Source organism: Megascapheus bottae, chromosome 31, assembly GCF_031878675.1.
Source record: "Megascapheus bottae isolate mThoBot1 chromosome 31, mThoBot2.hap1, whole genome shotgun sequence".
NCBI classification, from domain to species: Eukaryota; Metazoa; Chordata; class Mammalia; order Rodentia; family Geomyidae; genus Megascapheus; species Megascapheus bottae.
Genome location: NC_143539.1, coordinates 4,157,189 through 4,182,997, shown reverse-complemented (window position 1 = coordinate 4,182,997; position 25,809 = coordinate 4,157,189). Strand labels below are relative to the sequence as shown.

At 58.0% G+C, this 25,809-nt stretch overlaps 2 protein-coding genes across 5 annotated transcripts; one reads left to right on the top strand and one right to left on the bottom strand.

Annotated features, from left to right (window-relative positions):
- Nucleotides 1-374: 374 nt before the first annotated feature.
- On the bottom strand, nt 375-17,572 carry Strn4 (striatin 4). 4 transcript variants are annotated; one of them, XR_016533378.1, is made up of 16 exons: nt 15,838-16,143; nt 11,264-11,367; nt 10,826-10,899; nt 9,925-10,003; nt 8,705-8,902; nt 8,145-8,286; nt 6,945-7,104; nt 6,282-6,395; nt 5,847-5,962; nt 4,255-4,600; nt 3,486-3,656; nt 3,256-3,396; nt 2,965-3,063; nt 2,744-2,830; nt 1,231-1,465; nt 375-771 (listed from the first exon to the last, which is right to left on the bottom strand). XR_016533378.1 is itself a non-coding variant. In XM_090321911.1 (15 exons), the coding sequence occupies exons 2-15, from the start codon at nt 11,290-11,292 to the stop codon at nt 1,296-1,298; spliced, it is 1,926 nt and encodes a 641-aa protein (XP_090178037.1). In that variant the 5' UTR covers nt 11,293-11,367; nt 17,476-17,572; the 3' UTR covers nt 375-1,295. The 4 variants fall into 4 exon arrangements, 3 of the variants coding, with proteins under 3 accessions (XP_090178037.1, XP_090178035.1, XP_090178036.1); XM_090321911.1 differs by lacking the exon at nt 15,838-16,143 and adding an exon at nt 17,476-17,572 and having other exon boundaries at nt 375-1,465; XM_090321909.1 differs by having other exon boundaries at nt 375-1,465.
- Fkrp (fukutin related protein) lies at nt 15,739-21,117 on the top strand. Its single transcript, XM_090321913.1, has 3 exons — nt 15,739-15,768; nt 17,376-17,437; nt 19,586-21,117. Exon 3 carries the CDS (start codon nt 19,629-19,631, stop codon nt 21,111-21,113), a length of 1,485 nt encoding a protein of 494 aa, XP_090178039.1. The 5' UTR covers nt 15,739-15,768; nt 17,376-17,437; nt 19,586-19,628; the 3' UTR covers nt 21,114-21,117.
- The last annotated feature ends 4,692 nt before the right edge of the window (nt 21,118-25,809 follow it).

Below are 25,809 nucleotides of genomic sequence, written 5' to 3'. Positions count from 1 at the left end.
GGGAGAGGGGGAGGGCCCCCCATGGTGCAGGCTCAGCCACAGCCTCTAAGAACCCTCCCAGCACCATGGCAGGCAGGTCTACCCACAAGACATGGGATGGGGAATGGAAGGTGTGAGCTGGCGTAAGTGCCAGGCAGGCACTGGTCTGTGGATGAACTGTCCCACTGCAGCATGCAGCATCTGCCCCTGGGGAGGGCACGCGGAGATGCGGTCCCATGCCCCCACTTCCGCCCCTCCAGGGCCACCCCGCCCAAGCTCTCTCTGGCCCCTCTGCCCCCTACTCCACCACAACACCCCCAAACACATCACACCCCCTTCTCCCAAACTCCACCCAGCAAGCTCCTCCCTTCAAGTTCAGTGGACAGGCACCCATCTTACTCCAAAGGATTTATTGAGACAAGTTTTCACATACAAGTTCAGGGCAAAGGTGAGGGTTGAGGCTTATAAACATGGGCCTGAGGGGACCAAGGGTGCAGGGGGACCCAGACAGAGTGAAATAAATAGAGGCAAAGTGTGGAGCCAGGAGACGGACAGACTATCACACAGTGATAACGTGGTGGCGCCATTAAAGTCCCATCCATTTATACAGATATACAGGAGTTAGGGGCCCAGGGCCTGCCTCACCTGCTCCACCTGGCCTCTTGTGGGGGCTGCCCGTGGAGAAGTGGGGGCCCTTGCAGGAGTGGGGCCCAGCTGGAGTGGCCTCAGGGCAATTCCTGGTCCTAGAGGCCTGGTTAGTGTTGGGCAGCAGGTGAGTGTCTGGAGACTTCCCTGCTGGGTGCGGGAGGGAGGAAGAGGGGCAGGGCTCAAGGGCAGAATCTGGCACCTTGTGGCATCTTGGAAAACAGGACCCCAAGGATTCCTGGTCCTAGTTATGCTGCACTTGGCAGCGGCTGGCAGGAGCAGGTGTCAGGGTCACCCTGGAGGGATGGCTCCCTCCCTGGACGACCGAGCGGGGAAGGGGCAGGGCATTTCTGGAAAAGGGGCCTTTAGCACCACCAGGCTCCGGGCAGGTGGGAGGAGGCTGGGAACCACCTGCAGAGATGCAGGTCAGGAGATTGGGCTCCCTTCTAGGCCCAGTGCCATCTTGTGTTCCCAGAGGTGTCTCAGCCATTTTCTTAGGGCCATGAGACTTGGCACAGCCCGAAGAAGGGGCTGTGAGGGCACTCTGGGGCAAAGACGAGCTTTCTGCTCCTCCCACCCACAGCACAAAAGGTCTGGTGCCCTCACCTCAGCCCCATCTGCTGGGCCCCACTCTGCAGCCAACGTGATGGCAGGGTGAGGCCGGGTGGGCATCATACAAAGACCTTGGCCAGGGCGTCAGCGCCAGCACTGGCGATCAGGGCCTTGCTGGGGTGGCAGGCCACGGCGTGGATGGCCTCCTCGTGCTTCTTGCGGTGAGCTGTGATCTCCTGCACACAGGTCTTGTTGTCCAGGCTCCAGAGGCGCAGCGAGCAGTCATGGCCTGAAAGAGTGGGGGCCGTGGGAAGCATGGAGCCAAAGGCCCCGGGGAGTGGGGTTCAGGCCTCTTTCACCCACTGCTCTGCCCAAAGAACAGCCCTGTCCACCATCCAGCTAGTACTCGTCATCAAGTAATTACTGAGCACTACTGTGTGCGAGGCCCTGGGAGGCTCACTGCTCTGTGGCCACTTTTGTGAAGCAGAAGCAGGGTAAACACAACATAACATAATGCAAGAATCCACATGAAGAACAGCAAAGGGGATGGGGCGGGGGGGGGACAGGAGTTTGGCCTAGTGGCAAGGGCTTGCCTAGCATGCACAAAGACCTGGGTTCAATTCCTCGGTACCACATACATAGAAAAGTTGGAAGTGGCTCAAGTGGTAGAGTATTAGCCTTGAGGAAAGCCCAAGGACAGTGCTCAGGTCATGAGTTCAAGCCCCAAGGCTGGGAAAAAAAAATGTGGCTTAGTGGTAGAGTGCTTGCCTAAAATGCACGAAGCCCTCAGTTTGATTCTTCAGTACCACGTACACAGAAAAAGCCGGAAGTGTAGCTGTGGCTTTGAACACAGAGAAGCTCAGGGACAGTGCCCACCCAGGCCCTGAGTTCAGGCCCCAGGACTGGCAGAAGAAGAAAGGAAAGAAAGACCAGCAGCCAGCACTCCAGGGAGAGGTGAGGCCAGTGCAGGGGAAAGGCAGGAAGGCGAGGAGCATCTGGAGACAGGCACAGTGGTTTGGTGACTGGCAGAGACCAGATGTATGGCTGGGCAGGAGGCACCTAGCTCAATGCAGGTTAGCACTGGGGGCCCAGCTCGTAGAAAGGAAGCCCTCCTATGGGGGCGTGGTGTTACCCATGGGCCCACGCCACACACGCTTCTGCTGTCAGGCTCGGGGCAGTTGCCCAGCACCAGTACATGGCACAGAGGCAAAGCCAGAGGCAAAGCGCTGCCCCACGCTCACCACTGTGCACACACACCAATACACGCGCACGCACACTCATGGCCACATGTGGCGCTGGCAGAGTCCAAGCCTCACGTGACCCGCAGACCCGGTCTCGGTACAGCCCTAGACAGCACAGGGCTTCCTCCTACTGCCCCCCTCGCCCCCCGCCCCATGTGCCAGCCTCTGCAGGTAGCGGCGAGCAGTACACGCTCACAGGTGACCGGTCTCCAGGAGCTCTGATCATGCAGTGGTGACCACCGTCCTCACCCTCGCTCCTGCCATGGGACAGTGGCAATGACGGCCCCCTCCCTGTCGAGGAAGGGACAGCCGAGGCCCCCACTTACTGCCTGACATCAGGAACACGCCGTTGGGGTCCACAGCTAGGCAGGTAACAGCGTCCAGGTGGGCGACCATGGAGTGCACAGATTTACCTGGAGAGACAGGAGAGTGATGGCCGCTCTCCTTCCTACTCTGGGCCTCACCAGGAAGGCGAGGGAGCTGGGTGGCACCTGAGAGCTTCCAGTGGGGCACCAGGACAGGGTCTGAGTTGGCTCTGTGCCCTCACCTGTCCTGTTGTCCAGAAAGCGGATGCCCCTGTCGTCGTGGGCGGTGATGGTGAGGGGCTGGCTGGGGTGACTCACCACCTGGTTGATCTGAGTGGGGCCTGGAGCAGAGAGGGAGGGATGTGAAGGCAAAGCTCGGGGGCCAGGTGCTGGTTCTGCAAATGGGGGGAGACTCGACACCCGGGCCCATCTCCAAGCAGCCAGGACACTCCTGCGTCCCTCCCCCTCCCCAGAGGCTCAGCTTCCTGTTCGCAGCCCTATGCCTGGCCTGGCTGCAGGTCCGGGGCCCTCACCACTGCCTCCCCGGGACTCCAGTGTGAGCAGGGCGCTGCCGGCCTCCAGGTCATACAGAACGGTGTCGCCGGAACGGAAGGATGCCACGATGTGGGTGGGCTCGGTGCTGGTGAAGGCCACTGAGGTGGGGACCCCGTGCTCTGTGGGCAGAAGGGAGAAAAGGCTAATATAGGGAGGGCTGGCGTGGCGCAGTGTGGCCCAGGCAACCCGGGACACCCCACCCCCTCACCGCTGGCCGTGGGGAAAGTGCAGAGGCAGGCCGGGCTGCTGCCGCTGGGGTCCCAGATGCGAACGGTGCCGTCAGCGGAGCAGGAAGCCAGGCGCTGGGAGGTGGGACTGAAGGCCAGGCCCCACACAGCATCCCCGTGGCCCTCCAGGACGTGGCTCAGCACGCTGGGGTCTGGCGAGGAAACAGGGAGCTTCAGGGCTGCCAGCCCTGCATGCAGCCTTGCAGTGGGGTGCTGGGGCCCCAGGTCCCCTAGAACAGGCTCTGAAGCCACTGCACAAGCTCCTTCCCCAGGGACTAGAGCTCAGCGCAGGGCAGGGCGGCAGAGGGCACCCCATGGGACCTGTGCCCCAAGCCCGGCAAAACAAGCTGCCCCTGCGCTCTTTTCTGCTCGTCTGCCTGTCGCCTCCCTGGCACTGAGTGTAAGATGACCCTGACGGGGCCTGTTGGCACCAATGTATGGCATGAACTGGTTGGGTCCCCTGGCTAGACATGGCACGCATTCCCAAAAGGCAGGGGCCTCTGCCCTCGAGCATGACCCACGATGGGACCTAGCACAGGGCCAAGAAAAGGGAGGCAGAGAGCCAGAGAGAGGTGGAAAGCAAGTCAGAGCCATGCCACCATGCCCTTTCTGCCTGTCCTCACATCCTCCACACAGCCACGGAGAGACCGTGGCCTGCTCACTCTCCACCTGTGCTGCCCCCACTGCCCGCAAGCAGGGAGCGGAGAGGAGCAGGCCTCACGCTGGAGTCCAGGGAGCCAAGGGTCTCACCGTAGCCGTCATAGGGGTCCATGTTGAGGTCGGGGATCTTCCAGCTGTGGATGCGGGCGTCGGCCCCGCCGCTGTAGCAGCGCTCGCTGTTGCTGCCCATGACCACGGCCAGCACGGGCCCCCTGTGGGCACGGAAAGCGTGGATGGGCTCCACGTCCAGCGCGGCGTTCTTCTTGGCCGTGGCCGCCTTCTGCAGGTTCCACAGCTTCAGGGTGCCGTCCTCGGAGGCGGTGAGCAGCGCCGACTGGCTGTGGTGGAAGGCCAGGGAGCGGATGCCGTCGTAGTGCGAGCGTAGGGTGAACTTGGGGTTCCATGTCTTCTTGAAAGCGTCTTTGCTGTCAGACAGCTGGGAGGGATGGGGGAGGCCGCCTCAGTGGTGCTTGGCCATCCTAGCAGCCATGCAGGGCCTGCACCAGCTCCTAGGACCCCACGTCCCTCCCCCGGAGACTGAGCCAGCCCTGTGCCACCAGCCTCACAGCCCCTCAAGCCAGTGTTCCAGTACACCGACAAACATGAACCCCCTGGGCCTCACACCTCAGGGAGGTGGCGGGACATGAGCAGCTCCAGCCACAGGCCCACAGGAACTAGGCTAAGAGCAGAACTGCACTCAACAATGCCCCAAAAGGGTTACCAGGCAGCCTGGCTTTCATGAAGCAATGGCAAGTGAGTGGGATTTTGCAATATCCCACTCGGGAGGGAAGGGGACACAGAGGGAAGCTGCACATGCAAAGGCCCTGAGGTCAGTGGCAGCAACACTGGGCCCAGAGCCTGAGTGAGAGGCTGTAGCTGGGCTGCACAATGCTAGGGAGAGTGTGGGAGATGAGGGGAAAACAGTCACCCTGAGCCAGGAGTAGGAGTGATACTCATCTAAGAAAAGGCTGAGGAGGAATGAGGAGCCCAGGATTTAAGCAGGGATTGGCAAGGCTTTTCCTGGTGACCCCAGAAAGGCCTTAATTAAAGGAGGTGAAAAGTCACTACAGAGGGAAGAGTTTGGAGGCTGTGGCCCCGTAGGAGTTTGGGATGCAGAACCTGCAGGGACTCCCTGAGCCAACAAGGGAGGGCCGGGCTCAGGTGTAAGACGCTAAAGTGCCATGATCCAAGAAGGGGTTTATGCTGGCGGAACCCCTCTATCTGACTCAACACCCCCCACAAAGGTCCCTGTAGTTTCCAAGGGGCAACATGGGGTAGGCAGAGGAGCCCAGGGCCCATCCTGGCACACCTCTATCCACTCTGAACATCCTCTACTGATCTAGGTAAACCCCCATCCTCGCCTAGCCACAGAGCACAGGTGCCAAGCTCTGGCACCCAGGGGCCCTTTACGAGGCTATACCGGGGATGGGGGGTGTGTGTGGAATATCTGGCTTGAAGCCATCTTCACGTACCCCAAACTGCTAGGGTGGGAGGGCTTCTGATGAGGTACCTGGTCCCCCAAACCTTCCAGATCCACACTGTAGTACTAGATGCATCTTTGCATCTGCCTGCCACTGGACAGTGGGTGAGTGGGGCTGAAGGAACCATGCCAGGTTGGCCACCTGAGCAGAACTGGGCAAGGACACTGGGTGGGGACCCCATAGGGACCCCCAAGAACTTACATCGCAGCTGAGATCGTTGTCGTTGGTGACGGTGAGATCTGCCAAGTCCCCCAGGCTCACCTCCCCGCCCCCGATAGTGTCCATGATGAAAACGTCTGAGGAGAAGCCAAAGGAACCTGGTAGGGGGAGGGGAGGTGGGGCGGAGAGGGCCAGGGAGAGAGAGGAGGACAGAGAGAGGCAGAGAGAGAAATAAGGAGCCAGAAAGAGAGCCGGGGAGGAAAAGATCAAGAACCACAGCTGGAAAGGAAGAGACAGAGAGACAGACAAGACAGGGCAGGCCAGACAAAGAGGGAGACAGAGACAGACAGACCACTTTTGGGACAGGGAGGCTACAGATTGGAGGCTGAGCCTCGCCCCTGCAGACACAGCAGCCCTGAGCTTAGCTCTGCAGCACCCCTCTGCCGTGGCTCCAGGGGGGCTGGGGGAGGGGGTTACCTTCGTGAGGCCGGGGCTGGGGGGTGCCAGGAGGTGGGCCAGTCACTTTGGGGGGCAGCCCGTCCACATCCCGAAGGTCAGCCAGAATTCCCTGGAGTTTGACCCGACGGCTTTCTTCAGGGACAAGGCAGTCTTACGTTACCCCCAGTCCCAGACTAGCAACTGAGGGTGGGGTCCCTGTTCTTCTACTACCATGGGCCTTGCTGTGATGGTGAGGACCCCAGGGGGACAGGAAGAGGCAAGTAAAGAGGACAGGGGACTCTCTGAGGGGCAGTGGACAAGGCCCTGCTCTGGTTCTCAACCTGCAGCCATCCACCTCTGTGACCCTAAGGCCTCCTGGCCAGGCGACACAGGGCAGCCCTGCCCCCTTCTTCCCCGATCAAGTCCTTATCCTGTTCCCTGCATGGCCTGGCTAGGACTGGACACCCGCCCTGCTCTGGAGGCTCAGCTTCCTGAAGAGCTGTCCACCAGCAGCTCCACAGGGACTTCCAGGGAAGGGGGTGGCCGCCCGTTCCCCTCCTCCCCACACCCCCGGGAAGCATATCCGTCCGGTCACAGGCCAGGGCAGGACGCAGCTGCAGGTGACATGTGCCAGGGGCAGCACACAGGGTCTGTCCCTGCTAGTGAGGAAGGCGGGTAGAAGCCGGCCAGCCCTCGACTTACCTAGCTCGTGAGGGTTCCCCTCGCCAGCACAGCGCCGGGGGTCTGGAGACCCCTCCCCATCTTCTCCTGAGCCCAGGAAGTCAAACTCATTGATGGCATCCTCTGAGTCGTCCTCCTCGTCCTCCTCCTCCATCTCAGGCACCAGGGCCTTGGATGGCAGCTGGGAAAAGGGGAGGGCAGGCAGATCAGGGGCTCCAGCGTCCTCCCAGCCTTCTCAGAGGCCTACGGCGTGCTAGCTGTACCCCAGGACTGGACTGCCGCTGCCGGGACCCGGCATCCCAGCAAGAAAAGCACACAGCAAACCTCCGTGAGAAGTGTGCAGAGTTCCACAATGGGGGGGCCACCAGGCTCAGCCTGTGAGTCAGGCGAGGGGCGCTGCTCGGGTTAGAGCTCCTGACTAGGACCCAGTAAGAACTGGTGTTGGTGCGATCCTGCAGTCCTATCTCAGCAGGCCCAGATCCTGGATCACAGTTTGAAGTCAGCACAAACTCTTATCTCCAATAAACCACCCAAAAGCCAAACGTAAAGCGTGGTTCAAGGGGTAGAATCCTACTAGTCTTGAGCAAGGAAGTCTCAGGACAATGAATGCCTAGATCTTGTACTCAAGCCCCCAGATCCCTCCCCGACCCCACCCACAAAAAAGGAGGGGGGAACTCAGAGCTCTGAGCTCTTTGCACAGGCTCACTTAAACCCCTGAAACCTACAGGTGAGAAAGCAGGTCCAGTGAGCAGTCACCGTGCCAGGCACCAAGTCCAAACCAGACCGGTGCCCTAGGCAGCCCCAGCCTCCCGTGGACTCCACGGCTCCACAGCACTGTCTACAGGGCCTCCTCCAGCCACTTCGCCTCAGCGGTGTCCCTGCCCCTCTGGTCAGCACAGAGCTCAGTTGAGGCCATGCCCCCGCAGCTGAGGGGAAATGTGCTAGTTGTGCCAAAAGGCACAAGCCAAGGCACACCGAGGCCATGTGGACTCCACCCCAAGGACGGTGCCCTAACCCCAACAGCAGCCCTATCAGGGCAGCGCTCCCGGGCCTGCCCACCCCACCCCTACCCCTTACAGAGCCAGCGGCACCTGCTTCTCCTATGCAGGGACAGAGCAACCAAGTCCCCATCTGGTACATCTCCCAAACTGCAGGAGGGGACAGAGTGGCACAGAGCGGGGGGCACACATGGGGCAGGCACGCGGGCAGAGGGGGGCTCACCTTCACACGCTGCTTCTTGTGCTGCACGCTGTCCAGCTCGTCGTCCTCGTCGCTGTCCTCGTCCTCACAGTTCTGCAGGAAGGGGATGTGCTCCAGCACCGAGCCACCCAGGCGCTCTTTGCCATCTTTGCCTGCTGCGTTCCTGCATGTGACGGGCAGGCAGGCAGGCGGGCAGGGGACAAAGCCGGTCAGAAGATATCCAGGCTCCGTGGTCAGAGCCTGATCCCAGTGGCTCACAGCCCCATGCAGCCTGTGCCTGGCAGACAGAAGCCTCCTCCCAGCCACCCACTGACGGCGTCACCCTGCCTGCCTCCCATTTCTCCAGCCACTACGAGGCAGCCTCATCACTACACTGCCAGGCTAGTCTGGAACACCTCTGCCTCCTGAGCTGGAGGTGGTTCCGGTTCTCCCCTGATGCCTGCTATCTCCTGTCACCAAGATGATGAATGACAAGTGACGAAGGAGAGCCCTGCAGGCTCTGGTGCTGCTGCAGGCCTGCATGGGGTCAGTTTCGAGGGCCCCAGCAATGCGCAGGCGGGAGGGGTGCCTTCAGGGCTCACCTCTTGATCTGCTCCTCGATCTGCTTCACTAGCAACGACTCGCCACCACTGAGAGCCCCAGGACCTGGTGCCGCCCGGGGGCCCCCATCGCTGGACTCGGCCGCCCCATTGAGCTCCAGTGAGCGGCCCAGCAGGGAGCGCACACGCTTGGAGCGCATGTCAAGGATGGTGTCTGTGTAGCCCACCTCTTCCAGGTACCTGCAGAGGCAGAGCAGGCACATCACTCAGCTGGCTTCCTCACAGACTGCAGGGGTGACATGCTGTCATAGCCAGCTGAGGACACAGGAAAACGGATACCAGTTTTGGAAGGGCATGCCTAGTGCAGCCAGTCAAGCACCGGGAGAAGCCCTGCTGTCCAGGCCCTTGGTGCCAGGCAGAGAGCGGTGCACAATCTGGGGTCCCCAGGAGGGTATGGGGTCACATCATCCACACACACCCGGGTATGCCAACAGGCCCGGCAAAGATGCAAGCAGGCCGCAGGGACTCTGCAGAGGGTTAGGGCTGCGAGAGGAGCAGGGCATCCCACTCGACTAGCTTGTCACAGAGTGCCTGGTACCCTTCCCCAACGTGAGGCAGGCAGGAGCCAAGGCAAAGGTGGCCCTGGGTTGGCTTTACTCTTGCATGGCCTGTGGCAAACAACACCCAGCTCTGTTGCCTAGGCCAAGGAGGGAGCACCAAGGAGGGAGCGCGGGCATTCTGTCGCACAGGGGGGCTGGGACAGGCACCAGGTCACACAGGGCATCCTCTGGGGTCATTAGTCTTGCCTACTTCCAGCTGGCACGCACTTGCTGGTACTAAGCCTGCACAAAGTCCTAGGAAACTTCCTGTCCACCGGACTGAAAACTGAAAACCACGTCAAAGAAATCCCGACAAAGGGACAGCTGCTAAGAGCCTTGGCTCCCACAGGACAGCGCCACACAGCTTTGGTCTGTCTCCATGATGCCGAGGTCTGACTTGCCTGGGTGTCGGCTCACAGAGGACTTGTAGGAAAGCAGAGCATCTTTCACTCCCTGCTACAATTTCTAAGTTTTCCAAAATATATAACATTCCAATCATAAACAGAATGGCTGGCAACTCGTGCAGGCCAGCAAGGCCCCCCTCCCAGCTGGGGCCGGTGGCCCCTGACAGCCCAGGATCCCCAGTGAGGACAGGAAGGCTTATCTCCCCGGCCAAATGTGCGGTATGTCCGGCTCCCACCCCGTCCTTCCGCCCGCACTCACTGCCGCAGGAGCTGCCGGCCCTCCTTCCACACCAGTGGGCTGTTCTCCAGGGTGACTGACTCCACGGGGCCATTGGAGACTGCCAGAGCAAGGATGAGGAGCGGCATGAGCAAGGGCCACACTCACCGCCACACCTCCACACCTCCCCCCTCCTCCTCCCAGCCCCGCGGCATCACTCCCCGAGTACGCAGCCTCCGTGCTGCTCTTCTCGGGGACCCTTCCTCCTAGAAGTGCTCCTACCCCCGCCCCCGGCCTGGCTGCTCACCAGGCCCCCCAGCTCTGGCAGGAGCAGAGCTCTGCCTGTGGATGTGGACAGGGGCTATGGTGCTGGGGTAGGAGTGTGGGCAGCCCGGTGACCTGGGCAGGTTACGTGACATGTCACAGCCTTTATCTTCTGAGAAACCAGAGGTGACGACAGCCACACACCCCCTTGGAAAGAGGATGCATCTGGGTGACCCTTGCCCACCCTGGGCTCCAGCCACACTGTCGGCCCCTCTCCCTCACCTAGATGACTTCCCCACACTCCTACCGGGAACTGAGTTCTCTCTCAAGAAGCACAGACTTAAGGGCCTCCAGGGTAGAGCCTGGGCTGTCTGCTCTATGCAGGGCCTGTTCTGTGACACCAAGCCAGCACTCCATAAATACATTTTTCTGCACACATGATGGAACGGCAACGCAGAGCCAACACTGCACCTCTTTTGTGCAGTCTTCCTCCGTTTCCACAACACCCTATAAATAGCCCCACTCCCTCTCCCCATGAGGGGGGGCCATCAGTGCCTATAGCAGGAGAAATGGTAGGCAGAGCAGATCACTGAGGACAGGCCTCCCCCGCCCACCAAGCCGCCCCAGCCCCACAATCCTCCATCTCAGCTGGGGCTGGGCAGGAGGGCACAGGGGCTACCTTGCTCTGACAGATCTGGTTTCTTCTCCCCCTGGTTCAAGTCCGTCCCAAACTTCAGCTTATGATATTTGGCCCTAAAAATGCAAACAACGATTGAGCAAGAGATAGGACAGTAAGCAGGACCAGCAGACGCCTTAGACATCCCCAAATCTCGGGGCCTCTTGCACCCATACCCCATCTCACTGGGGTTAGCGCAAGGGGTTCCTTCCCTGCTCCAGGGCTCCCTGAAGAGGTAAGCCACCGCCACAAACAGGGCTGTGACAGCATGAAGCCACCAAAGAGGTAAAGGAGAGGGCCACTAGCTAGACTTTGGCACCTAGTAGGCCAACCCCAACTTCAGTATTACCTGAGTCCCATCTGTTACACCTGGCTCCACCCGCACCAAGGGATGATGGGAAAGGGTGTAGCCCAGCTTAGGAAACAGGCTGGCTAGCTAACCTTTCCTGTTTCAGTGCATATTCCAGCATCTTGATCCGCCGTACCAGGTCTGTCTTTAGATTCTCCTGCCCTTTCCTCTCTCCCTGGAGGAAGGCCACCTGAGCCTGGAGAACAGGAGGACAGAGGGAAAGGAAAGAGTGGAACTCAGGGCTCAGATGCACTGATGATGCCCCTTCCCACATTGGCACCAGGGCTCAATGGAGCAAAGAAAGGATGGACTAAACCACCTCCAGAGCCCCAGCCCATGCCCTGCCCCCCCCCACCGCAGAAGGGTTCAAGAGGATTCTGCAGGCCAAGACGAAAAGAGAGCCAGTGTGGGCCTAACCTGACTGCTGGATCCTGTTGAGAAGGCGGGTCAGGGCAGAGAGGCAGGAGGAGGTGCTAGGTATTAGCAATCCAGCACCCCATGCACCCCTCCACCCCCAGTCAGCCGCTGTCCCTGAGGTGGTGGGGGCAGGGGGATTTGGTGTCCCGCTATTCCTTGCAGAGCATCTGTCTCTGGGAGGCGTAGGAAGCTGCTTCTGGAGCTTAGGGACAGGAGTGGGTGGGCCCAGTGCTGTGGGTGCAGGAGCTCTGCCACCAGCCCCCACCGCACCATGGGACAAGGCCTAAGAGGTGCCAGGGATCCTGTCAGTTCCTGCCCTGTCCCACACACTGTCTGCTGGCTTGGGCTGCCCTAGGCTGTCAACAGGTCATTTGGAGACATTGGGCCAATAGCCTTCGAGGCAGAATCTTGGCCTTGACCATGAGCCAGAAGCCTATGAGCCAAAGCCAAAGCTTGAGCCCATCTCTGGCTTCTATCCAGGGCTCCAGGGCTCCAGCCAGGTCAGCCTGAGTGCCAGGCCTGGCACAACCTCTAGCTTCCTGTATAGAGTTAAGCAGGTCTCCCCTATGTCTGACAAGTGCAGCTTTGTTCTCACGTGTCTTCTCTGCCCCAAACTGACTAGCATAAATCCCTTCAGAGGGTCCAGAGAGATAACAGGCCTTCCACCAGAACCCCTTGTACTGCCCGCTCAGCACCTCAGATCTCCACAAGTTGGAAGGGGGAGCAGTGGGGATGCCCAGGGCTCTGGCCTGCATGGCTCCATGCAGTCGTGGCAGGGCTGAGGGCTGAGGGGAGGGGATATGGGCAGAAATGGGGGGCTGTGGATGTGGCACAGGAACATGGGAAGGGTAAGGGATGGAGGGGATGAGAGGTGGAGGGCAGTGAATGACACGTGCTGATCCCCAGCCCTGTGGGCACAGCAGGGTTCGAGCACCGCGACTGTAAGCAGCTGTGTGCCACACACAGGTCAGTAGCTATGGGCAAAGACCATCATAGACTCAGCAAAGCTAAAAGCAGCACCTGGAGGACTAACAGTGGCCTGAACTAGGACAAAATAAAGGGGTGGTAGGCCTTGGCCATCACACTGGCTCCGTGGGACCCGGGCCCTGAGCCCTGACCACCTCCTCAGCATCCAGAAGCTCTGCTGGACGTCCACCCCCTAGCTCCTCTGGCAAAGACAGGAAGGCATGGCTGATGCATCTGGCATGCTGGCATCTCCCCCAGAAAGGAGAAGCTGGTGGGCTGGTCAGCCTCCAGGTGCATGGTCTGGTCTGCAGCATGGCAGACGGGCAGGGAGCTACATGTTCTCTGCCACCCACTGCCAGCCCTCCCCACTCCAGCTGAAAAACACCCCCCCCCATTTCCTCTACTTATGAGACCTGGCTGCCACCTCTCCTGGCTCCTGTGACCTCTGTTCCAAGTCCCAAAACTGCCCTTCCCCATCTCTTCCCAAGCTCCAGCTGCTGCTGGCAAGGATGGGTTCAGGGGGACTCTGGGGTCCCTGGGGAGGGTGGGAGAGGGGCTGCTCCCTCTCACTGGGCCTCTGGTGTGTGTACATGCTATTCTGTCTCTAGCCCAAACCATCCTCATGGCTAGCCTACATGATTCTGAAGGCAGACACCACGTCGACACCCCCCCACATGTCCCAAGCTCACCGGAAGTTGCCCTTACTACGGCACAAGTTCTAGATAAGAAAGGTATCTGGGAGGTGCTGAGGAACAAGGGGCTGCAACCTGTGTGTGGGGGGGGGCTGCTCAAGCCATGGCTTTATGAACACACCCCATCTCTCTACTTCAACAAACCCACACCCATGCAGGAACAGAAGCAAATTCATCTATGTGCCCCTCTATGGACCCAACTACACAGGCAATGGCAAAGCACTTAGCCATCAGAAGTAATGAGAAAGCCAGGCATGGCAGTGGTCACCCAGCCCCCACACTGGGGGCTGAGGCTAAGGATTGAGAGCTCTGCAAGACCCTACCTTGCAAGACTGGGGGGGCAGAAAAGAGAGAAAAATAAGGGGATTGTTTCTTTTCACTCACATTATGGTCTGTGTACATATGCCACATACGTTCACCTGTGTGTTATACATGGGCATGTACGTAACACATACATACCCAAGGTGGCTGAATTCTTACTAATGTAGCAAAAGAAAAGTGAAAGGCAAGCAATGGACAAGAGAACCTGGACAAGAGAGATGCTAATGGAACGCTCTCTACCAGCTTCTCAAACTCCACACATTAGGAAATAAACACTGATCTTTTCTCAGTAAGAAAAACTGAGCCTGTTCCCCTAGCTACTCAGAAGGCTGAGATCTGAGGATCACCGCTTGATGCCAGCCTGGGCAGAAAAGTCCCTGAGACTCTTATCTCCAATTAACCACCAACCCCCCCCAAAAAAAAAAACCCCAGAAGTGGAGCTGTGGCTCAAGTGGCAGAGTATCAACTTTGAGCAAAAAGAAAAAAAGCTCAGGGACAGTGACCAGGCTCTGTGTTCAAGCCCCAGGGTTGTTACAACAAAGAAAGGAGGGAAAGAGTTAAGGAGGGAAGGAGAGGGGAAAAGCAGGTAGGTAGGTAGGTAGGTGGACAGGTATACATAGGTGGTATTGTTTATAGACTGTACTGGTGAGAAGCCCGAGACCAGGATTCAGTCCAAGCTCAGCTATGCCGCTCGGGTTGTGACCCATGAAGACCAAGTTTCCCAGAGCCAGTTTCTCTGCTGTCCAGGAGGGAGGGGACACAGACCAGACCAGCCAATCACTGCTGTGAGCCTTCCTAAATCATTTGCCCTCTCAGAGCCTGTTCTTCCTCTGCTGATTAAAATAGGAAACAGTATCATTTGTCCTTCCATAATGTTGCAAAAATGAACATGTATCCAAAGTGCTCATTTGCTGCCCAATGAGGCTCTGACTACACAATGGAATGTCTATACAGAGATATACGTGTGTATCTCTGTATATGTATATATATAGATACACACACACACATACACATATATGATCTACACATAAAACAAGACACTAAGAACGAGCTTTGGAAATTGAGAGCTGGCCACCAAATGCCGAATACTTATGTAAGGTGCCTGGACCACACATCCACAGCCTCTGGGTAGGACAGGCTAAGAGCTCTCCCCATTCATCTGGTTTCTTACTTAGATCCCTACCTCAACTAGATAGAAAACAGCACATGGACCAGGCAGGCTGGGCTGCCAGAAGCAAGTACCGACTCCTGCTAATAACACCCCTGCCAGGAACCCTCAGATTCTGGCGGCCCATCCCTAAATCACTTCAAACCCTCAGCTTTTCTGGGGCCTCAGACTTGTCCAGACACTATCCATGTGGACCCACAATTCTCAAGGTCAACAAACCCCCCCCCAAATCCTATCACGCATCCTGGAAGGGTACTCCCCCCCCCCAAAGCCCCTTACCTCCCCCCAGGGTCCTCTTGAGATGCTTCCTCACTCTCTCTGCTCCACACATGCTCCCCCAGTGCCTCACCCCAGGGTGCCCCCACTCCTCACATTCCTCCTCTCAGGTGCCCCGTCTTCAGGTTGGCAAAGCCTGCTGGTACACGCCCCCTCGGGCCCTCCACCTGGCAGGCCTCTCATCTCAGGACCACCACCACTCCTCCACACCACCAACACAGGGGTCCTCAGTCACCCCGAGACCTTCCCATGCCTCCACCCCCCCAGGGACACCCTCGTCTCCCCTGCTCTCGGGAGCCACACATGCCAGGGCTCCCCCTTTGAGTTTCCTCTCAGACTGGACCTCGCACACTTCATTCTGGGACCTTTCACAACCCTACTTCGGAAGTCCTAGTCGTGCAGCCATCTTTCGGTTCCTCGGTTCCTCCCGTCCCCGGCTCCGGGACTCCCTCCGGACGGTCCCGCGCCCATCCCACCCGGAGCGCCCATCTCCACCGTGGCAGCCGGCTGGGGACGGGCCAGTCCCCCCTGGGCCCCCCCGGCCGGCCGGGCCCTCCCACCCCGGGCCTCCGGACCGGTCCCAGGGTCCCCTGGGCCTCCCTACGCCGACCCGGGCCCCGGGGTGTGGCGCTCGGGCGGCCCCCGGCCGCTCCCCGGGCCCGTGGCGGGACCGCGGCGGGACCGTGGCGGGCCCCTCCCGCCCCCCCCGACCGTCCCGGCGGCCATTGCTTCAAGATGGCGGCGGCGGCGGCGGCGGGTGAGGCCGGGCCGGGCGGGGACCGGGCAGGGGGGCGGCGGGGGGCGGGCCGAGCTCGGCGGCGCTCACCTGCAGCTCGGCGCGCTCGGCCTCCCAGCGGGCCTTCTCGGCCTCGAAGCGCGCCCACTCGTGCTGGATGAAGTGCAGGATCCCGGGCAGGCTGAGGGGCTCGGGGCCGGCGGTGGGCCCGGGGCTGCCTCCGCCGCCGCCGCCGCCGCCCTTACCGGCCGGACCGGCCCCGGAAGCAGGCCCGGAGCCCGGGGCCGCCCCAGTCGGGCCGGGGCCCGGGCCGGAGCCGAGCGGTCGGCACGAGGAGGCGGCGGCGGCGGCGACCGCGGCGGCCGCTCGCTCCTCCATCATGGAGGCCCCGGGCCGAGCCCGCGCGCCCGCTGTGCCTCCCGCGCCTGCGCGGCCGCGCCGCTCCCCCCCCCCCTCCCGCGCGCGCGCCCGGCGGGGAGGGGGCGGGGACGACTGCGGGCTCGGGCGCGCGCCTCGCCCACCCGGGTCGGCCCCAAGGCGCGCGTGCGCGCGAGTGACAGAGAGGAGCGGGGAGGAGGGGGGCGGGCCGAGGCAGGGGCGCGCGCCCGGAGGTCCTGCGCCCGAGCAGGACTTGGAGAGGGGGGCCACCTTGCTGTCTCGCTCCTCCCAGTTCGTCCCGCAGACAGAATCCCACCCCTCTCTAGACACACGTAGCCCCCTCCCCCAAAGCGCCCTGTCCTTGAGAGAAAGGGGGGAGCACCGGAAGCGTTTTCTAGAGGAGTCCCATTGCATCTGGATGCCTGGCCGGGTCGGTTGTCATGGCAACCCTTTCCAACCTGGAGCCCCCACCCCCCCTCTTCAGTCTCTCCTCCTCTCCGGCTTTGTGTTTCTCAGGAGCCCCAAACTGCTCCTGTCTCATTACCAGGAGGAGGTTGCTAAGGTAACCCAAGTCCCCGGTGGTCCTGCGCCTCCCCCATCAGTTACCATGGCAACCTCCTTCACCTAGGGCTCAGGTAGAAAAGACCCCGGCCCCAAAGACAGGGATTCCTAAGAAAAACACCTCTCTCCCAACCTCTCTCTGGTAGCTCCACATTAACATTACCACTGTAATTGTCTCCCCTTTCCCATGTGGGAGCCCAGAGCCCAAACCAACCAGGTGTTTTTATTGAGAGGAGATGTTCTGGGACAGTTGCTATGGCTACAGGGTCGGGACCATCTCTCCAGGGAGATGACAAACTGGCAAGGTTAAACTCTGCTTACTGTGCTAACAGGGAGTCCCCTACCCCCTTCCAGTGACCCTAGGAACCAGCCCACCAAGGTAGAGGGCAGGATTGTGTCTTGGTACTTCAGTGTGCCTACAAAAGGTGTTGTCATGGTAACTCTGTCTTTTTTTTTTTTAAACCTTTTCTGGACATATCCATAAGAGAGAGATGATTTGGAGTTGCTGTGAAAACTCTCATCTCTCGCATCTCTCCCACTCCACTCCTCTTTCACCCTCTGTGGTACCCATACTTATGGAACTTCCAGAAAAAGGGTTCCCCGAAACGTGTTCATGGCACTAGTGAGGGGAAGAAGAAATAGTATTGTGTTGTACAAAGTTGGCTCATGCAGGGTTTTCTCTCCCTCAGCACAACCGCTGAGCTGGGCTGTCTCTGCCCTCCTGGAGCTCCCCTGGCCTGCCACCTAGGAGGTAAGAAATCCCTCAGCTCCCAGCACTCACTCACATACCTGGAAGCCGCCCTGTCCTCATCCTCCAAGCTTTCCCACATTGACTGCAGTTTTTCCTCTGCTACTGGGGCAGTGGCTCAGGCCAGTTCAGAGGGAAGCACAGAGCACACAGCTTCATGGGGGAATAAAGAGAAGAGGGAGATCGCAGCTTAACCTCTTTCTCTATCCCTACCACCTTGTCTAGGTAGGCTCTGCTTATCTTGCTTAGGTCTTTGGGCTTTGTCTGGTGTCTCAGGTCTGCAGGGCAGTCCCAACCAATGCCAACCTCCTCCAATCTGGGTCATCAGAACACAGGGCGAGGTGGCTCATGTCTGTAAGCCTAGCTCCTTAGAAGGCTGAGACCTGGAGATCACTTTTCAAAGCCAGCCCAAGCAGGAAAGTCAAGACTCCATCTCCAAAATAACCAGGAAAACAACAGCAAACAATAGGATGTGTCCTGGATGTGACAGGGCCTGGGAGCTGTCCCTGAGCCCTTCAGCTTAAGGCTACCGCCCTACCCCTGGAGCTACAGCACCACTTCCTATTTTCTAGAGGTTAATTGGAAATAAGAGTCTCACAGACTTTAGTGCCTGGGATAGCTTTGAACTGCAAGCAATCACCAGATCTCTGCCTCCTGAGTAGCTTGGATTACAGGCGTGAGCCACCGCGCCTGGCCCCAGTCATAGTCACTCCTAAAATACAGATCATGTTCTTTTTTTTTTTTTTTTTTTTTTGCCAGTCCTGGGCTTAGGCTCAGGGACTGAGCACTGTCCTTGGACTTTCTCAAGGCTAGAGCTCTACCACTTGAGCCACAGCACCACTTCCAGCTTTTTTCTATGTATGTGGTACCGAGGAATCGAACCCGGCTCTTCGTGCATGCTAGGCAGGCACTTTAACCACTAGGCCAAACTCCCGGCCACAGATCATGTTCTTAAGTGCTGTCCAAATGGGACTGAAGGAAGGGGAGTGGCACTGGATGGGTCAAGGACTAGGAAGGCATTGTTGCCTCACAGTGGAGAGACAAAGTGGGAAGACCAAGGAAAGGCTGACGTGCATGGGCTTTACAGACCCACAGAAGCCCTGATCTTGGACCCTAATCTTTAATTGTAATTTGGGGTTGTTATGCTTTCTAAGGCAGTTCAGGCTGGCCTGGAACTCTTGATCATGCTGCCTGAGCCTCCTGAGTGCTAGGATTACAGGTGTGCATTACTATGCTTAGATTGATGTCCTGGGGACACGGTGGAGATGGTGTCCTTCTTTTCCATAGTGCACAGGCTGGTAGGACAAGTGGACCCATCACCCAGTGATGGTCGAGCCTGGGCAGGGCTGGGAAGGATGAGGAGAGAGAAGAAGAGCTTCAGAACAGACAGTCTTGATTGGATGTGAACCTCAGGGAGGGCTTCTTGGAGGAAGGGGTGACAAGCAGAAGCAGAAGTTCTCTAGGAGAAAGAAGTCTATCTAGGGAGGGCTGGGCACTGGTGGTTCATGCCTGTAATCCTAGCTACGCAGAAGGCTGAGATCTGAGGATCACAGTTTAAAGCCAGCCCAGGCACAAAAATCCGTAAGACTCTTATCTCCAGTTAACCAACAGAAACCTGGAACTGGTGCTATGGCTCAAGTAGCAGAGTGCTAGCCTTGAGCAAAAAGTGTCCAAGGACAGTGCCCAGGCCCTGAGTTCAAGCCCCAGGGCTGACAAAAAAAAAAAGAAAGAAAGAAAGGGAGAAAGAAATAGAGAAAAAGAAAGAAGGAAGGAAGGAAAGAAAAATAGATATTCGTGGTGACATCTTTTGAGCCAAACCCTGGAAGCTGTGATGGACAGGGAGACAGCACCATCTGGCGTTTGCTTGGGTGTGTGGCCCCTGGAGACAGGCCTCTGCTGAAATGCTGTGTTTTGTAGAGGTAAGGTCTCAGGGTGGCCTTGGAATCCTCAGTCCTCACCCTTGTGTGCTGCTTACAAGTGCTTAAGTGTGCACGAGCGCTGGCCACTCACACATGTAATCCTAGCTACTTAGGATCTAGCAAAACAATGCCTCTGGCGGTAGGGTAGAGGCCCGGAGTTCAAGCCCCGGCACAAAGGAAAAAAAGAATGGATACGCTGGGAAAGTTGAGCCCACCCCGTCTCCCTCCCCAGGATATCCGGGAGCGAGCCTCGCCTGCCCGTGGCTGTCGGCCCCATGCGACTCCCTCGCTGCTGGGCTGCGTTGGCGGCCGCCATCACCCTGAACCTCCTGGTCTTCTTCTACGTCTCCTGGCTGCAGCACCAGCCCCGGAACCCCCGGGCCCGGGGTCCCCGCCGCGCGGCCGCCGCCGGCCCCCGGGTCACCGTGCTGGTGCGGGAGTTTGAGGCGTTTGACAACGCGGTGCCCGAGCTGGTGGACTCCTTTCTCCAGCTGGACCCGGCCCAGCCCGTGGTGGTGGCGGCCGACACGCTGCCCTACCCGCCGCTGGCCCTGCCGCGCCTCCCCAACGTCCGCCTGGCGCTGCTGCAGCCGGCGCTGGACCGGCCCGCCGCGGCCACGCGCCCCGAGACCTACGTGGCCACCGAATTCGTAGCCCTGGTCCCCGATGGGACGCGGGCCGAGGCGCCGGGCCACCTGGAGCGCATGGTGGAGGCGCTGAGGACCGGCAGCGCACGCCTGGTGGCCGCCCCGGTGGCCACGGCCAACCCGGCCCGGTGCCTGGCCCTGAACGTCAGCCTGCGGGAGTGGACGGCCCGCTACGGCCCGGCCCCGGCGGCGCCCCGGTGCGACGCGCTGGACGGGGACGCCGTGGTGCTGCTGCGCTCCCGAGACCTCTTCAACCTGTCGGCGCCGCTGGCGCGGCCGCTGGGCACCGGCCTCTTCCTGCAGACGGCGCTGCGCGGCTGGCCGGTGCGGCTGCTCGACCTGACCTTCCCCGCGGCGCGCCAGCCCCCGCTGGCCACGGCGCACGCGCGCTGGAAGGCGGAGCGCGAGGGGCGCGCGCGGCGGGCGGCGCTGCTGCGCGCGCTGGGCATCCGGCTGCTGGGCTGGGAGGGCGGGCGGCTCGAGTGGTTCGGCTGCAGCAAGGAGAGCGCGCGCTGCTTCGGGACGGTGGCGGGCGACACGCCGTCCTACCTGTACGAGCGCCGCTGGACGCCGCCCTGCTGCCTGCGCGCGCTGCGCGAGACGGCGCGCCACGTGGTGGGCGTGCTGGAGGCGGCGGGCGTGCGCTACTGGCTGGAGGGCGGCTCGCTGCTGGGCGCGGCGCGCCACGGCGACATCATCCCCTGGGACTACGACGTGGACCTGGGCATCTACCTGGAGGACGTGGGCAACTGCGAGCAGCTGCGCGGCGCCGAGGCGGGCTCGGTGGTGGACGAGCGCGGCTTCGTGTGGGAGAAGGCGGTGGAGGGCGACTTCTTCCGCGTGCAGTACAGCGAGAGCAACCACCTGCACGTGGACCTGTGGCCCTTCTACCCGCGCCACGGCGTCATGACCAAGGACACCTGGCTGGACCACCGGCAGGACGTCGAGTTCCCCGAGCACTTCCTGCAGCCGCTCGTGCCGCTGCCCTTCGCCGGCTTCGTGGCTCAGGCCCCCAACAACTACCGCCGCTTCCTGGAGCTCAAGTTCGGGCCCGGCGTCATCGAGAACCCCGAGTACCCCAACCCCGCGCTCCTGAGCCTGGCCGGCGGCTGAAGCTCCCCCCGAAGGCGTCCCGTGTGGGCGCTGGGGGCCGCGGCCCGGCCCGCCCCAGGCCCAGATCCCCGCCCCTCCCGCTTCCAATCCTGGCCCTAGCACTGGCGGGTTAGGTGGGCCTGGGGGGTGGTGTTGCCCTGCCTCAGTTTCCCTCTGGGATTCCCAGCCGGGGAGGGAGAGGAATTCTGCTGTTAACCCGGGAGGGAGGGCTCTCCCAATACCTCACCCCTGGGGTGGATGCAATCCCAGCTCTCTGGATATGGGGCGCAGCCCCCCATGTGGCCTGATGGACCCCGCTCCACCTCCGGAAATGATCGCTGCTACCCTGTCCACCTTGCAGGGACAACTGTAGCCACAATGGCCAAGTCCCTTGGTCCAGCTCCAGGCGACCCTACCCAGATAGTAGGTAGGGGGCTGGAACCAGGACTTCAAGCTCCAGAGCCCATGCCTCCTCTCTATGGCTGCTCCATAAATAGTACTCAGGGGAGGGGACTTTGGGGAACCCCCACCTGTCTTGATCAAGTATCTAAGAGTGAGCTCCCACTATATCATGTCCATATTTAAGTTATGTATAACTATTACTACCATCTGTGTTACTAATAAGGTTAAATTATTCCATTTTAAAACAAAAAAAAATGTAGCTGGGTGGCTTAGGCTTATAATTCTAGCTATTCAGGAGATGGGGATCTGAGGATCATCATTTGAAACCAGCCCAGGCAGACAAATCCTCGAGACTGTATCTCTAACTAGCAAAAAGCCAGGCTAGAGATGTGGTTCAAATGGTAGCCTTGAGTGATAAAAACAAAGGCCTTGAGTTCAAGACCTAATAAATAAACGCATGCATGAATGAATGAATACACGTCGGATTTTACTGTCTTTCCTCTTAGCATTCTGACCTTGAACACCTAGGTTCAAATGGCCCTCCAGCTAGATACACTGGCTCATACCTATAATCCCAGCCATTCAAGAAGCACAAAGCAGGGCACTGATGGCGCACACCTGTCATCCTGGCTACTCAAGAGGCTGAGATCTGAGGATTACAACTCAAAGCCAGCTCCAGCAAGAAAATCGGTGACTCATCCCAATTAACCAAGGGAAGCCAGAAGCAGAGCTATGATTCAAAATGGTAGAATGCTATCCTTGAGCAAGAGTTCCCAGACCTGGAGTTCAAGCCCCCCAACTGACCAAAAAAAAAAAAAAGACATTGGGAAGATAATCAGAGGTTAACCCAGGCAAAACATTAGTGAGACCTCATACACAAATAAGACAGGCCTGGTGGGAAGCATCTGTGATCCCAGCTGCACAGGAAGCAAAGATCATGGTCTGAGACCAGCCTAAGGCAAAACTGCAAGACCCAACCTGAAAAATCAATCAAGGGGCTGCAGGCATGGCTCAGGTAGTACCACACCTGCCTGGCAAGCAGCCCAAACCCTGGTATGGAAGAACAAAAAAGGAGCCTCTTGCTTTAGGTAACTTAGTGCTATTGGGTTTTTTTTGCCAGTCCCGGGCTTGAGCTCAAGGCTTGGATTTTCTCAAGGCTAGAGCCCTACCACTTTGAGCCTCGGCACCACTTCTGGCTTTTTTTCTATGTATGTGGTACCGAGAAATCCAACCAGGGTCTTTGTGCATGCTAGGCAAGCACTCTACCACTAGGCCAAACTCCCAGCCCAGGTTACTTAGTGCTGAAGCAAAACCTGAGGATGTAGCTCAGAGGCAGAGTGAGAATCTTTAGTAGCTGACCTGAGCTCCCAAGGGGTTAATTTCTTGGTGCTAATGCAGTGCTTCGGGGGAATCTTTCTTTCTACTGTTCATAAACAGTAAATATAAACTTTTCAGGCCCCTACCCTCCTGTCTCATTGGTTGTGGCTGTTTGTTTTTGCCACTCCTAGGCCTTGAACTCAGGGCCTGGGCATTGTCCTTGGACACTTTTGCTCAAGGCTAGCACTCTGCCACTTTGAGCCACAGCGCCACTTCTGGCTTTTTCTGTGTATGTGGGACCAAGAAATTGAACCTAGGGCTTAGTGCATGCTAGGCAAACACTCTGCCACTAGGCTACACTCACAGCCCGTCTCGTTGGTTTTATGTAGTAAAATTTTATTCAGCTAAGTTTGGATATGACAGGAAACTCTAACAATTAAAGATGAACTTTTAAGTTTATATTACAATATGCACTGTTGAAGTGATTGTCTTTTCTTTTTCTTTTTTTTTTTCTGCCAGTCTTGGGGCTTGAACTCAGGGCCTGAGCACTGTCCTTGGGCTTTTTCCTCAAGACTAGCTCTCTGCCACTTGAGCCACAGCACCACTTCCACCTTTTCTAAGTATGTGGCGTGGAGGAATCAAACTGGGGTCTTCATGCATGCTAGGCAAGCACTCTATCACTAGGTCAAACTCCCAGCCCCAAAGCTATTGTCTTGATCAAGTCTTTGCTATGTGTGTGTGCTAGTAGCGTAGTAGTGGTTGAACTTAGGGCATTTAGCTTTTTCCCTCAAGGCTAACACTCTACCACTTGAGCCACAGCTGGACTTCTGGCTTTTTGGTGGCTGGCTTCAAATCCAAATCCTTAGATCTTAGCCTCCTGAGTAGCTAGGATGACAGGTATGAGCCACGAACTATCAAGTAGGAATATGAAGCAGCCAGAAGACATGTCAACACTTTACCAACCTGTACCTGTGCACTGCAGCAGACCAACTACATTCCAGCCTCCCTGCAGGGCAGTAACAACCGGAGTTCAAAATTAAATTCCCACTTGTAAACACCAAGTCACCTTTGAGAGAGATTATGAGCCTCTGCTTCTTCCAGGAAGTACCAACTTCCCATGAAAGAAGAGAAGCCTGCATCCTGGGTTGTTAGAATCTTGGCAGTGACCATCTACCTTATCAGCAAATCACCTTGTCAGCAAACGGCGTTAGGTAATTAGACACCAATACAAGGCATTTCTACCATGGAAGCATACAGGAATCACAGGCTGACTTCCTGTGGTCCTGGGGGATGGCCCCATAAACTTACATGTTAAAATGTTTCTTCCAAACTACCATTCTTTCATTTTTCCTTTGAATTATGATTAGCACAATTGTGGGATTTGTTTTTTTTTTTTTTTCAGTTGAAAAAACAGTTGTTTTTTGGGTTGAGGATCAAACCCAAGGCCTTATTTTTTATTTTATTTTTTTTTGATAGAAGTGTTTGTTTTGGCCCAGAGCTAGCCTCGGGTTTTTTTTCTTTTTCTTTTGCCAGTCCTGGGGCTTGAACATAGAGCCTGAGCAATCCTTGGGCTGCTACCACTTGAGCCCACAGCACCACTTTGAGCTTTTTTCAGTGTATGCAGTATGGATAAATCAAACCCAGGGCTTTGTGGGGTTTTTTAAAAAATTTTTTTGGGGGGCAGGTGGTTCATGGGGCTTTAACTCTGGCCTGGGTGCTGTCCCTGAGCTCTTCAGCTCACGGCTACTGCCCTACCCCTGAGCCACAGCTCCACTTCCCCATTTTCCAGTGATACATTGGAGATAAGAGTCTTTGTATTCCCTGGGCTGGCTTTTAACCACAATCCTCAGATCTCAGCTTCCTGGGTAACTAGGATTCCAGGTGTGAGCCACCACACCTGGCAAACCCAGGACTTTCTGCATGCTAGGTGAGCACTCTACCACTAGGCTAGCCTATTCTCAGATTTTGATCTTTCAACTTACGCCTCTCAACTCGCTAGGATAACAAGTGTGAATACCAGATCTGGCTTGTCTGTTGAAGAGGGGGTAGCATGGGCCCCCAGGGGAGTGGCCATGGATACTTTTCCTCTGGGCCCTTCCATGACCTCCAGTGGCCTGGGGAGTAAGGCATAACAGAGCCATTGTCCCTCAAGCTGGGAAAGTTGGCAGCCCCCCAAGGTCATATACCTGGCAGGTGGCCAGCTCACAGCCAGTAAGCACTGAAACAGCTGGTGCTGTTTACCCATTCACTACCAATCCTGAGCTCCTGAGATGTGGAGGGGCCAGGCCTGTGCAGTAGGGACCCGCCAGTATAATAAATTAGCCAGCCTAGCAAACACACTGGCCTGCCCAAGGTATTGTTTGGTGCTAGCCAGCATGCGTAGCACCGCAAGGGCCTGGGTTCTGCACCCAGCACTGCAAAATTCAACAAAGAAAAGCACTCAGGAGGCTGAGGCAGGAGGATCTCAGTCTGAGAGCAGCCTGGGCTACGTGGAGAGTTCTTGTCTCAAAAGACTCAACAAAGTAAATAATGAAACCTAAAAACAACTAGAACAGGATAGGTGCCCACAGAGTCAGGAGAGGGAACAAGATGGAGGTGCTATTTAAGCAAAGCCTGGGAAAGAGTCAAGTACAGATGCGGGAGAAGTGTTCAGGCTGAGAACAGCCAGTGCCAAGGCCCCAAGGCAGGAGCAAACCTGGTATGCTGGATAGATAACGAGACAGATATGGGGGGGGGGGTGGGGAGGAAGGCAGAGAGAATGGGAGGAGGTGAGGCTGGTGGGTCTTGGGCTTTTTCTGAGTGAGGCAGAGGCCAGGAAAGGCTCTGGGCATTGGAAATGGAAGCCACCCCAGATAGAAACTGGTACCTCCTGGCAGCCATGCTGGGCCAGAACAGAGAAAACCCTAAAGCGAGATGCATGGTCGTGGTAGGCATGGGTAAAGTGACAGAGCGCCTGTCAAGCAACGGCAAGTTCCTGAGTTCAAATGTAGTATCAAAA

What these genes read in the sequence shown, in the direction of transcription:
- Strn4 (XM_090321909.1), bottom strand. Translation starts at nt 16,128, where the DNA reads ATGATGGAGGAGCGAGCGGCCGCCGCGGTCGCCGCCGCCGCCGCCTCC. An exon ending in GGACCCCTATGACGGCTACG is followed by an intron (nt 3,657 to 4,254) that starts GTGAGACCCTTG and finishes TTTCCTCGCCAG; the next exon opens with ACCCCAGCGTGCTGAGCCAC. An exon ending in CGTGTTCCTGATGTCAGGCA is followed by an intron (nt 1,466 to 2,743) that starts GTAAGTGGGGGC and finishes CCACTCTTTCAG; the next exon opens with GCCATGACTGCTCGCTGCGC.
- Fkrp (XM_090321913.1), top strand. Translation starts at nt 19,629, where the DNA reads ATGCGACTCCCTCGCTGCTGGGCTGCGTTGGCGGCCGCCATCACCCTG.